The 13,925-nt window shown below is 36.1% G+C and overlaps 1 protein-coding gene across 2 annotated transcripts in view; it reads left to right on the top strand.

Annotated features, from left to right (window-relative positions):
• Positions 1-13,925, top strand: part of PTAR1 (protein prenyltransferase alpha subunit repeat containing 1) — a 52,819-nt gene that overhangs the window by 7,773 nt on the left and 31,121 nt on the right. For both annotated transcript variants that reach the window (XM_072838510.1, XM_072838505.1), the window contains exons 2-3: positions 2,897-3,066; positions 12,692-12,758. In XM_072838510.1, coding sequence (XP_072694611.1) covers positions 2,897-3,066; positions 12,692-12,758 — 237 coding nt within the window. The remainder of the gene's footprint in view (positions 1-2,896; positions 3,067-12,691; positions 12,759-13,925) is intronic.

Raw genomic sequence — 13,925 nt, forward strand, 5'->3', positions numbered from 1 at the left:
TCCATTTTCCTTATTTAGCGATGTAATACAATTCCACCATTTTACAAATGATGAAATTAAGGTCTGTAGACACCAAGTGAAATAAATATATATATCATTATTATGATATATATATCATATATATATTATATATGTCATATAATAATGACAAAATAAATGACAAAATATATGTAAATATATAATATGTAAAATAAGTATATGTATAAAATACATACATATGTATATACATATACAGAATATGTATATGTAAATATACAATATGTAAAATAATGACAGCTAGGGCTTGGACCCACTGCATTAGAAGGAAATCAGAGATAATGTTCCTTTAGAGATTCAAGAAGTGATACTCCTTGAAAGTGATTTATTTGAATATTATAATTGAAAGCTTGATAATCAGCCTTTCAGGAGCAGTTATTGAGCATCTGCTCTTTCAAGGCATTCTTGTTTTTTAAAATTAGTTCTCAGAAGAATGGTACCCAACTAAAGAAGTGTGTTTTTTATTTGTGCAGATGGCTCTGTCCTTTCATTTAGGTACTGAATTATTAACAGGACATTTTATTTTTGTCGTAAATAATGAACAAGGCAGATTTTTACATTGTGATTTTAAGTTACTGCTTCCCACCCCCACCCGCACCCCCGCCCATGGACTGTACCCAAAGGTAGGATCTTTGATTCTTGTTTATTCTTGTTACTCTAGCATTCATACTGTTGACTTAGGCAGTTCTTTGAGGTGTTGTAAGTGGTTATTAGATCTCAGACAACAGGTTCTCAAAATAATTATGCCGAGTTGTTGTTGTTTTTCCTGTAATTCTAGTTTAACTTTTAAATGTTCTATTTCATATAGTAAAACCTGAATACCAGAAAATACCAGAGATTCAAGACCCGTGTTAGAGATAGCTCTGTATGTGGCTGGTTGTCCTGATGGTGAATTAGGTAGACTTCACATTAACCAAATACAATTGCAAAAACATTTTGAAATACTGGATGTTGAGCTCAAGTGGGTCTCAACATTGATTCATGCTTCCTACAAAACTTTATTTATATGACTGGAATGGCAAAGTATTAACATCTTATTATAGATATTGATACAATTTTCATCAAAACTGTCAGCACTTTGAAGCTTGGCACCACCTTGTTTTATTCATTTTTGCATTTTCAGAACCTCACACATTTCCCGGTACATTGTGTTATTCAGAAAATGCTTAGATAGCCCTGATGTGGTATATCAAAACACCTCTGAATCATTTGAGCCAGTTGTCAGGACAAAAAGTCTTGGGTCTCAAAATCTACTTCAAGTGAAATCAGCTTGAAAGAATGGTTAGTGACCTAACCCCTAGAGTACCCCTGTTTATTGATATATCTGTGTGTCATTAATGATCAGTAGAAAGTAGGTTACCTCTGAGCTGTCTAGTGTAGAGTTTCCAGGAGAGATTCTATTTTAATTTCAGAGCCTCCCACCAATTTGTAATGGTGGCCTAACAAAAAAAGAGGGCTTTTCTTATAACCTATAATTGTACCTGTTTCCCCTTCTTTTTTTTTTTTTTTTTCCCCCTTCTTATATCTACCAAAGTACTGTGTTCTTGGTTGGGGAATCCCAGGGATGTAATGGGTAGTGTCATACATAAACTCCTCTAGTTACCAGTTTTTTAATTTTTTTTTTTAAGTAGGCAGTTATCAAAAAATATCTTTGTATTTGAAAGGTGTATGCAGGTTTTGCAAAACCATTTTTATGTTTGTTGGTTCCTTTACTATGTAAGTCAGCTGCTGTACATATTGTTAAATCTCTGCCTTAAATGTAAATTTTCAATTTAAGTTGAGGCAGATTGAAGGACATAGATGCCACCCTAAAGGTAAATGACTTAAATTCTGAAATATATTTTCTATTTTAACAGCACTTATCAGCATGTTTATTTTTTTAATTCAATGAAGTATAAAAAAGATTATACAGAAGAAAAAATGGACCACAATCTCATTGACCAGATAACTTTTGTTATCTGTTACACATACTAGGCAAGCATAAGTACATTTGTTGACCTTTTTTAAAGATAGAAATAATATATACATATGATCAGAAAATTTAAACTGTATAAAAAAATTCATTGTCTCCTCTAAAATTTCTTGGAAACCTTTTTTAAAAAAAATTATACAATATGCTTTATGCCATACACTGGTATTTTGCTCTTTTTCTGGTTTTATATATCTTGGCATCTTTTCCATACCAGCATTTGCAGATCTGCCTCATTTTTGTACACCTCTACCACATGGATTAGCCATATTTATTATACCAATCTTATATCCATATATATTTAGATTGTTTCCAGTTTTGTTGCAGTGTTGCAGTGAACATCCTATTGACTATTTTGGCATGGGATAATTTCTGAACAGTGGAACTGCTGAGGCTCTGAATATATGCAATTTAAAAATTTGAAAGACATTTTCAAATCCATCCAAAGATTAGACCAATTTTCATTTTAGTCCAGAGGAAGTCAGCATACTAATTTTCCTGTACTCCTGTGTATATTGAAAAACTTAAAAAAAAAAATTTCTACTAACCCAGCACATGAGCTAAATAATACTTTTAAGAAAGGGAAATATGGGGGCACTTAGGTGGCTCAGTTGGTTAAATGTCCAGCTGTTGTTTTTGGCTCAAGTCATGATCCTCAGAGTCCTGGGATTGAACCCCACATCAGGCTCCATGGCTCAGCAGGGAATCTGCTTGAGGAATCTCTACCTCTGCCCCTTCCCCCCGCCCCCCCCCCACCAATAAATAAATCTTTACAAAAAAGAAAGAAAGGGAAATATGTTACTTTTCTTTTTAATACTCTGTAGTATTGGAAAAATGTTGAAAAAACTAGTAGTCTTATTCTTAATTCTTCCTTTTGTTTTATTATTTAAGAGATGAAATTGGCCTGATCCCATGTCCTGAAGCTAGGTATAACCGGAGTCCCATAGTCCTGGTTGAAAACAAACTTGGTGTGGAGAGCTGGTGTGTCAAGTTCCTCTTACCATATGTCCACAACAAGCTCCTTTTGTACAGAACGAGAAAGCAATGGCTAAACAAAGATGGTAAGTATGAACTCTGTTCTCTTCCTTTGTTTTCTAGAAACAGCATGGACTGTGCGGAGAAGAACTTTCTCTGGGTATTAGCATTCCTAGATTTCAGTCCAGGCTCTTTCATTCACTGCCTGGGTGGCAGCTTAACGTCTCTGTCAAATGAGTTTGGACCTGTCAGTAGTTTTCAAATTTTGCATCCATAGTGATACAGGATTCCAGGGTACCTACTGCAGCCGGGACAGTAAATCAGAGCAGTTCTGATTTTACTTATTATTTTTTTTAACTTTCTTATATATTAGGGTTATTTTTACAATTTTATTTGAAGAAGACATCCATCCTATGGCTATAAAAGAAACTTTGAAAATACACAGATGATGACTCCAATCTCTAAAAGCTCAGATTTCTCTGGTTTCTTATCCTTTAGGAATTCTGTAAGCAATAAAACTCATTTTGGTAGCAGACCAAATGGGATAACTGAGGCATAATGATGGAAGTTACACTATGAACCAGCTCAGTGATTTATGGGAGGTACTGTTGTGCTGTGAATCCCAATTGAGCTTCCACCCTCTGGGTCCTCTTCCTATGCTGATATAAACATAAGAAAACCATCCGAGCATTCACTTCTTTTGCTCTTCTGAGACAGTTCTTTGCTGAATGGGGCAGTCTCAGTTCATCTTACCCAGTCTCTTTTCTTAGCTTTTCCCCATATGTGTTATTAAGTCTCCATGTACACAAATTCCCTTTACTTTTTAGATTTAAAACAACAACAAAAAAGTAGAGTACTCATCCAAAACTGGGTTCTTAACGGTTTTTGTAAAGCTGCCCCTTCCCACATACAGCCGGTACCTTCCGAAGTGCTCAGTATGCCTGGAGGCTAATTTGAATAAGAACTTTGTTTCCTAGAGAATTTTAATTACCAGTTTGGTAGCCATTACCATGAGCCTACTCATACCAGAAGTGTTCTAAGTACTGTGGGGATAAAAAGATGAATAATACATGTTGTCTTTACTCAAGAAGCTTACAGTTGGGTGAAAAACAATCTCTTTGTGGAGTGTTGCCAAAGCCATGACATACTGATTTCCTTGTATTCTTCTTATCATTGTCCTAATATACTGTCATAATAGCACTTTTCCCTGTCTAGACCAATAGAAAAGGGCTCTGACTTGAAGATTTAGTGTGAAATAATTTCTATTTTCTTTGTGTTTCATTCAATTAGTCCTCTGATACATATTTCTTTCTTTTTTTTTTTTTTTTAAATTTTTTATTTATTCATGATAGTCACAGAGAGAGAGAGAGAGGCAGAGACACAGTCAGAGGGAGAAGCAGGCTCCATGCACCGGTAGCCCGACGTGGGATTCGATCCCAGGTCTCCAGGATCGCGCCCTGGGCCAAAGGCAGGCGCCAAACCGCTGCGCCACCCAGGGATCCCCTGATACATATTTCTTATAAAGCTATGCTTAAGTTTATGGCATAGCTTAAGTTTGTGGTATAAACCCAAAGGTATAAGTTTAGCCATAAATTTAAAGGTAAGAATATTTATCCGTTGTTAGGCCCTCTTTCATTCTCCCTTCCAACCCCCTAAAGTAGATAGTTTGATTATGAAATCTATGGTAAGTTTCAGTAACATTAAGGTACAAAATAACACCATATGAATCCCAAATATTTTTGTTTTTGTTTTGTTTTATTTTTTTGCCAAGCACAGATATATTGTGTGTGTTCTGGTGCACAAAAATGTATAATTGAGCCAGTACATAACAAGCTTAGGGAGGTGGGGAGACAGAATGATGATGCTCTTGTAGTAGAGAAGAAACAGTACGAATTTTAAAATGTCAAAGGCTACTGTTAATGTTGTTTCAGATCATTATTTTTTACGCATTCATGCATGTTAGCCCAGCCTGCCCTCTCCCTGTAGCCTTCTAGTTTTTTCTATTTCCCTGTGTCTTGTTTCTCTGGACACTGTACTGCAGGCTTTGCTGAGTCTTCTCATCACTAAGTTTTAATCTTGTTAGGCCCAAGAAGACCCAGAAAGAAGATCAACCTATATCCTCGTGCAAACACTTTTTTCTTTCACTTTTTCAGTAGGTGGTTATAGCATAGTTTGGTGTGGTATCACATACTACTCAGGTTGTGTATTAACAGTAAAAATATGGAAGTGAATTTCTTCCGTGAAGAAATGACAAAAAAAAAAAAAAAAAGATGCCTGAAAACGCTAACATAAGAAAATTCTACCAAACTTGTGAACTGAAGTAGTTATCACACAGAAGTAAATATTGCTAAGAAAAAAAAAATATTAGGAAAAAGCAGTCGTGAAAATGCTGTACCTTTAAAGCTGTTTTTGTAGAAAACATATAAGAAGAGCAAATGAAGAAAGCTCTCAGTGTAGGAATTTCAGAAATGTGATTGATCATCCCCAAATCATAGGTATCACCTAGGAATGTATTCTGTAACTGAAGGTGACTTTTATTCTTAGGATAGATTTTTTTTTTTCTTTTTTTAACCAAACTGAGTTCATGCTCTCATTAATGTGCTGAATTCCTTAGATGTTTGGAAGCCATCTGTAGTGGTTAGAGTTCACCAGAGAAACCACTAGAAAACTTTTTGTATAAAGAGATTTATTATGACAAATTGGCTGACATAATTATGAAGGCTGAGAAGTCCCACAGTCTGCTTTCTTCAAGCTGGAGACACAAGACAGCCAATGATAAAATTTAGTTTGAGTCTGAAGACCTCAGACTCAGGGAGCCAAAGGTTTAAATCCCAGTCCAAAAGGCCAGAAAGGATTAGAAGAGATGTCCCAAGTCAAGCAGACAGGAAGCAAAAAAGAGGCAAAGACCTGCTTCCTCCTTTTGTTGTATACAGGTCCTCAACAGATTGGATGATGCCCACCTACATTGGGGAGGGCAGTCTCCTTCATGGAGTCTACTGACTTAAATGCTAATCTCATCTGGAAATACCCTCACAGACACACTCAGAAGTAATGTTTAATAATGTTTAATCTGGACACCCTGTAGTCAGTCAGGTATAACCATAACACCAGAGTTAACCTTCACAGCATCCCTGTTAGTTACTTAGAGACTGATATTTTTTAATTCTGCTACAGTAGTAACCATATTTGGTTTGGGAGAGAAATAATACTATAATTCTGATTTTTGAGAATCCATGACAAAAACAAGCAGCAGAAGTCCACAGCATTAGAGTCCTGACCAAGTACAGCTCTGTTCCACACTTAGACTGGCTCCAAGTATGCCATCCCATCATTTTCCCTCACTGCTCCCTTCTCACAGCCTCTGCCAACTGTGCTCTCTCTTTAACAGCCGTCTTCTGCTCTTCATGTCTTCTTTCTCAGCTGGGCAAATGTGATTACCTCATAGCTGGTCTACCCTGTTTTCAGACTCTTCCATAATTCATGTCCATCGTGCCACTAGCCAGTCATTTCAAACAACACTTTCCAGGGACACTTCTTGCAAACGTAGTTTGAGAGATGCTTTTCTGGAATACATATCTGTGCAGCTTATTTCATGATGCCTGCTGGGTCCAGGGAGAGTTCAAACACCTTGGCATGGTATTTGAGGGCCTTCACAATCTGTACCCAGCCTTCATCACCAGCTTTTTCCTCTGTTCTGCTTTCAGCATCAAAGGTTGTGTATTCTCAGCACCAGGCTGACATAGGCCCACAGATAGGTTTTGTTTGGGCTTATGTAATGTTTCTTAAACTTTTTCATAAGTTGGATAAACATTTAAAATTCAGATGAACTTGGGCAGCCCCAGTGGCCCAGCGGTTTAGTGCCACCTTCAGCCCAGGGTGTGATCCTGGAGTCCTGGGATCGAGTCCTGTGTCAGACTCCCTGCATGGAGCCTGCTTCTCCCTCTGCCTGTGTCTCTGCCTCTCTCTCTCTCTGTCTGTCATAAATAAATAAATAAAATCTTTAAAAAAATTTTAAAATCAGGATGAACTTTAAAAATTAGGCTGGAAATCTGAATTTGTCTCCACTTGAAAAATCAGAAGTGCTGGGTACACAAATTTCTGTACAGTAGCTAGTGGAGGCTCTTAGCCTCTGCTTTTCTTGACTAGGTACGCCTGTTCCAGTGTGCTACAACCTCCTTATGTCCTTCAGACACTAAGGCACGGTGTCATTTGCTCCGTATCATCAGGTTAGTTTTGCTACTTTTTTTTGACATTCATTTGAACCGTAGAAGCATTAGAGTCTGTAACATTTGATATACCTTCCAGCCGCAACATATGCGGTTCCATTCTTGGACTTTGCTGTGTACTAACTACTACTTTATTTCTATGTCTTTGCTGAAGCTAGGTTCATGTCTTACGTTGTCACCATTGTTATGATTACCAGCACACACACATACAGAAATACATGAAGGCGGTTTGACTGCTTCAGGAAGCAATAATTCTCTTCATTCCTACAGGAGTGTTTTATTCAGACTGCTTGCATAGTAGCACTTACCACACTTTATTGTAGTTGATTACTTACACGTTTTCCCCTGGTAGATTATGATTTGTTAGAAAGAGGGCGTATGGCTTGTCCTTCATTATGTCCTCAGCTCCTTCTGTTTTCAATAGAGTTTGTCAAATAAGTAGCAAGAGTTTGATAAGCAGGAGGTTTTAGCTTAGTCTGGCTATCGGTTCAGTGACTGTATTCTGTAGTAAAAGGGCCTTCGTGTTTGCCACATAGCTTTATACCAAGCCTCTCTTCTTGTAGTAACCAGAACATATTTTGGATAAAGAGATTAATACCATCCCAGTTGACCTTGGATTTATTTCTAGATGCATGAAAAATCTCTGTCAGAGACAGTTGGCAAATGCAGTGCTCATTACCAGGTGACTGCTGGCTTTGGGCTGTTTCTGGAATCCCATTGCAGCAAAGAAAAAATATTGATTTTTCTGACTTTTCTAGCTTCCTTTTGTCCTCTCTTTGTCACAGTTGGAATTTCGCTACTTTCCTGTGTATGATATGCCCTGATTCATTTTCTCCTTGTGATGTGATAATGAGTTAGTCGTATATTTGAGTGTGTTTTAACAAAGGAACATTCATTTGCTGAGTATATTCTGGTATTTTCAGTGAGAGCTGTTTAATTCCAAGAGACCACAAAGATATCAGTATCTCGCATCTTCTAGGTAACAAAGAACATACATATGGTTGATAAAATGTAGAAGTAAAAGAGTTACTGTCAACTGTTGATCATACATGTTTATCTTTAGATCTTGCTTCAGTCCTGACTTGAAGAGGACAAAGTAATTGTAGAGTGTGCCAGAGTAGAAAGAATATCTGATTTGAAGGAAAACATCTGGATGTAGACTCGGTTTATCAGCATGCTGACGTTACTTAGCAGTGACTTTAGGCAAACTATTTAACCTCTTCCTATTCCTTCACCAAAGAAGGGAATTGTAAAAGGTCTCAGAGGATTGTTGAGAGGATCACATGAGTTAGTGTGTATAAAACACCTAGGACAGTGTCTGGCGTATAGTAGGCTCTCAAGAAACACTAGTTTCCTTTCTCTGATTTAACCAGAACCACTGGGGAAGAAAAACAGAAAAATACACATAATTCTTTAATTATGTCCAATATTTCTAAGCTGGTTACTTCTCTCTCTTTGGCCCTTTCTCGTTTCTGACATTTCACTTCACCCTAACCTCTTGGATCAGACCACAATGCTTCCTGAAGAAGGTCCTATCTGAACTCGAGTCCTGAGTGAGGAGGAATTGGCAATTTGTCAGAGAGAGTGGGAAAGAGCCTGTGGCTGTATGTGTTACTAGGCACCACTGATACTTGGTTGAGGCTGTTGATGTTTTAAATCCTGAGATTCTCAGAAGTTGAGAAATAACCTGCTCAGCAGTCACTGCTTAGCCAGCTTAGGAGATTGTTTTCTTCCCTCTGGTAGCATCCAATCCCAGTATAGCTTGTGGAACTGGGCTAGGAGATATAGGCTTTGAAACTGGAATTATCATTGAGTGCTTCCTGTGTATCAGGTTTTGTCCTAACACTTGGTGAGTATGAAACATTTGATACTCCATGAGGTAGTACTATTATTAGCTCCATTTTACATAAAAGGAGGACAGAGAGATTAAGTAACTTGCCCAGGAACTTTCCGGTAAGTGGTAGAGCTGGGCTGTGAGTCCAGTAGTTGCTATCGCCCTACTAGGTAGGGTGAGCCCCTCTTGTAGAGGAAGTCTTACTTTGATTAGCTTTCCTTTTCACACAGCCACAAAATGAAAATTAGCAACTTAGGTATTTTCTGTGCATATTGGTGTCTGCCTTGTCCTGCTATATAGAGGTATCTCTGTGGTGGAGGATTGAACTTGTCTTCAATTATGAGTGGGGAAGGAGAGTTGTATTAGAAGTACAGTTGACCCTTCAGCAATGTAAGGATAGGGGCACTGGACTCACCCTGCCTAGTCCATTCAGAAATCTGCATATAACTTTTGATTCCCCCAAAACTTAACTAGTTATAGCCTACTTTTGACCAGAAACCTTACCAATAACATAAACAGTCAATACCTATGTTGTATGTTACATATATTATTTGCTGTATATTTATAATGAGATAAGCTAGAGAAAAGAAAATGTTAAGAAAATTATAAGGAACAGAAAATACATTTATAGTGCTATACTGTATTTATTGAAAAAAAAAAATAGCATACAGATGGACTTGTGCAGCACAAACCTGTGTTCAAGGGTCAGCTGTAGAAACAAATGGCAACTACCATTGGTCACACACATTTCTTTTTAATCCCAAAAGGGAAAGTCGACTAAGTACCAGTTTACCTAGGTAATATAATGGATTTTGGAAAATTATAGACTTTAAAAGAAATTTAAGAAGTCTTCCCATTATGCAGAAACATTTCCAAATAGCTACTTAACACAGATTTTTTTCATTCCTTATTTTATAAGTTTAGAAATTTAGATAGTTTCACTGTAAGAACACTGACCTCATTTCTGATTTCTTTGATTAATGCTGTGAAAGTATTCATTTCTTGGTTGGTAAGTAGCAGTGGTATTTCGTTGAACAAATATTTGGTTTGGTTGAGCATTCACTGTGACAGATAACTGGAGAAATTGAAGGAATCTCATTGGCTCACAATAGAGATTGATGTTCTCATCTCACAGATGAGGAAATTGAAATTCAAAAACATGAAGTTACATACACAATTAAGTGGAGAAGCTGAGATTCAAACCCATGGTAGCCTGGCTTTAAGGCCTTATAACTTCTCTATGTGGGTACACATGGAACTTCTTTTGGATAGGGGCCACAGTCTTCTTATCTTTGTTGAGTGAACAAGTAATCTGAAGATGAATTAGAGGTGGCTGGGTGGCTTAGTGGTTGGGCGTCTGCCTTCGGCTTAGGGCGTGATCCTGGAGTCCCGGGATCAAGTCCCGCATCAGGCTCCCTGCGTGGAGCCTGCTTCTCCCTTTGCCCGTGTCTCTGTGTCTCTGCCTCTCCCTCTCCCTCTGTGTGTGTGTGTGTCTCTCATGAATAACTAAATAAAGTCTTTAAGAAAAAAAATGAAGATGTAGTAGATGGGACCTGCCTCCAAAAAACATAGTATCTCATCAAGAAGAGATTATTTATACCATATCAGTAACAAAATAAGATACAGGACATAGTAATTGCTTCCAGGTTAGGTAGGTCAGGAGAGACTTTATGAACAAAGATTTTTTTTTTGATATTCAGTAAATATTATATTTCTAGCAGAGAGAAGAGCAAGCAGATAAATCCGAAATACCCAGAGAAGGTAGACAGATAGAAGTTGTGTTTAGAGAATGGTGGGGTTTGGTTCAGGTGGTGTATAGCACATCAAGGGCAGGTAATAGAAGGGCAGGCTGACAAGGAGATTGTGGGTTTTTCTTTTTTGACCAGGTTATACTTAACCTGGTACATTTCCCCAGTGTCCTGTGCTCTAGTACCTATAATCTCTTGGAGAGCACTCTGTGTGAATTTCCATGCCTTTTTATCCTTGCTCATACTTTTTTTCCAGTCTACAGTGGTCTTTACCATTTTATTCATTTATCACCTTCCCTGGGTACTCCAGTAAGAATTAATTTTGACTGCTTTGGCAATTCCCAAAATATGGTCTATTTTCCAGTTCATTATTTCATTTTGTCTTATATAATTGTTTATATGTTCTCTCCAACTAAAGGGTAGCCCTCTAGAAGGCAAGATCAGGTCTTATTTATCATTATGTCAATTCTGTCCTAACGGCCCAGTTTAATATTTGCACATAATCAATATTTGGGATATTGTAGAAATAAATAATGGTACAGAAAATTATAGTTATTTTTCTTAGTAAATATTAAATTAGTGCAAAAGCTTCTAAAAGTAAAAAAATTAAGAAGTTAGATTATTCTTTATAGACATATTGTGTTTATGGATACAATGATTTGTAATGAGGAAGACAGAGGTAAAAACTTGTGCTAATCTTCTCTCTCCTTTATTGAATGTTATAGTAATGAAATCATAGGCTCACAGTAAGTGTTAATTTCTTTTATTAAGATGGTTGAAAATGAAATAATTGATTTTTTTGTTCACTTAGAATATTTTGAAATGACCATAGTGATATATTTATGCATATTCTTACGTTTTAAAAAGTTTATTAAACACTGAGAATGTCCCAGTTTTTTATTATAGACAGATATTTTAATTGCCGTGTAATTTGAGTTATTAAAAACAGTCAGATGCTGACTTTGCCACATACTGATTGGGGGCTCAGGGGCAAATTATTTAAACTTTCTAAATGTCAGTTTCCTTATCTGTGAAGCAAAACAAGAATATTTTGAACTGCAATCATGAGAACTCAAGGAAATAAGTAAATTAGGGACTTTTAATGATTCCTGTTACACACCAATGCTAAATTACTATTTTTATTATTTTATTTTACTTAGTGTTTACTATGAGCTTGGTAGAGGTTACCTTAATTTCATGCTCCGACATTGATCATCTTAATCCTGAAATTCTCTTTTCAGTTTTAGTAAAATGAAGACAATATGTCTAAATATATTACTATAAACAAACAGGAAACAGCCTAAAGAAAGATAAAGGTAAATGATGGTATATTACACTAGGGATTGTTATTCAGCTGTTAAAAATGCATGTCAAATAATATTGAATGAAAAAAGAGAACAAAATGGTGCATTTATCATTGCTATGGCTATGTAAAAATGTGGTTAAGAAAGGATAATCTTTTCAGGAGAATGTGAATGAATTATGTTAAATGATTATGAGTGGGTCTTTTTCTCCCTTTTGAAGATTTGCACATAGTCAATTGTTGAAATATTTGTGGAGTTAAAAGAATAATGGTTAGAAATTGTATTTCTTTTCCTTGGTCAATATTAAATTTGACCCAGACCATTTAAAGAATGAGTGAATATTCTTTGCGCATACATTGTATTGTAAAGTTGTTTCAGTGTCATCTTTTAAGAGTTACATTTATCATAAGGTAGAAAAAGGTCTTGAGGATAATCTTCGTATTTCTGGCAGCTTAGAACAGGATATCTACCATTAAAATGACTATGACATGGTTTATTTATCAGTATATTATCAGATACAGATCTACAGGGCCTTGAAAGAAAGAGAAGACAAGCTTCAAGAGTGGGACTATTTTTAATGTAATTTCTCTTCATTTTAGAACTGATAGATGTCACATGCACCTTGCTGCTTCTAAACCCAGACTTTACCACTGCATGGAACGTAAGGTACGTCATTCTCATCGGTGATAAAATGAAATTGTCCAAATTTCTGAAGATCTGTAAGTCCCATGAGTTGTTGGCTTTTGAAAAATGAAATATAAACCATGTACCTATGGCATTTTATGTTTATTTTTTCTACCCAATCTTTATAATATCTCAGTGAAAATTCTAAGTTACACTTTGCTCCTTTGTGCATGTTTCTTTCTCCATAAACTTTCCTATCTGAAATATAAACTATCATTGCAAATTACAGCACATCATTTGCTTTTATTTTCCTTCATTTTTAGGGGAGTATAGGCAACCAGCATAATTGGTTGGTTTGTAAGGTGTTTTTTTATATACTTTTGGAGTGTAGTGGAAAGTATGTAGATGAGGATTCAAGGCCATGACCTTTTAGTCTCAGTTTAGTCACTAACATTGTGACCTCTGTGGGCCAATCCCTTGAAGTCTCTGGCACTCAATATTTTGGTAAGAGGCCTCGTTTCATTAATATCTTAGTTCCTTAATCTGATTGTTTTAGTTTTAAACACAAAATACTTTATAGAAAGACCAGGTTCATTTTGTTTTCATTGACATTTTTCCAGTTAAAATATATATATATATATATATATATATATATATATATATATATATATATATATTTTTTTTTTTTTTTTTTTTTTTTTTTAATGGTGGTCTCTTAGACTAACACAAAATTCTCTTAGAGGAAAGCAGGATACAAGTTCTGGATGAGTAAAAGTGAAGTCCTGTTGAACACTGAATTCATTTTAAGTTTTCCTAAGGGAGGGAAACAGATTATAGCTCTTTATCTTCAGAGATGACTTAAGCAGTACTTTATTTAATTTTCTGTGTATCTTAAGCAGGGTTACCTTCTGAGTTAGTGTTCCGTGATACCTACCGAATTTTGTATCTACCTACTGATTTTTTAAAAATTAGGTATCTTCTATTTGTCTTTTTAAATTGTCTCTTGAATAATTAATGATCAGATATTTAGCATAAGGAATAAGAAAAGTATAGAATGAGATATAAGGCTTTAACATTTACCTAGTTTTAGAATTCTGATTTTCTTTTATGGAAAGCACCACCACAGGTAAGGACAAGACTAGTTCATGAGTGGCTGCTGTATTATAGGGACATACTTTAACTCTATCCACAGTCTCATTTGATCCACAC

Source organism: Canis lupus, chromosome 1 (genome assembly GCF_048164855.1).
Source record: "Canis lupus baileyi chromosome 1, mCanLup2.hap1, whole genome shotgun sequence".
NCBI lineage: Eukaryota > Metazoa > Chordata > Mammalia > Carnivora > Canidae > Canis > Canis lupus.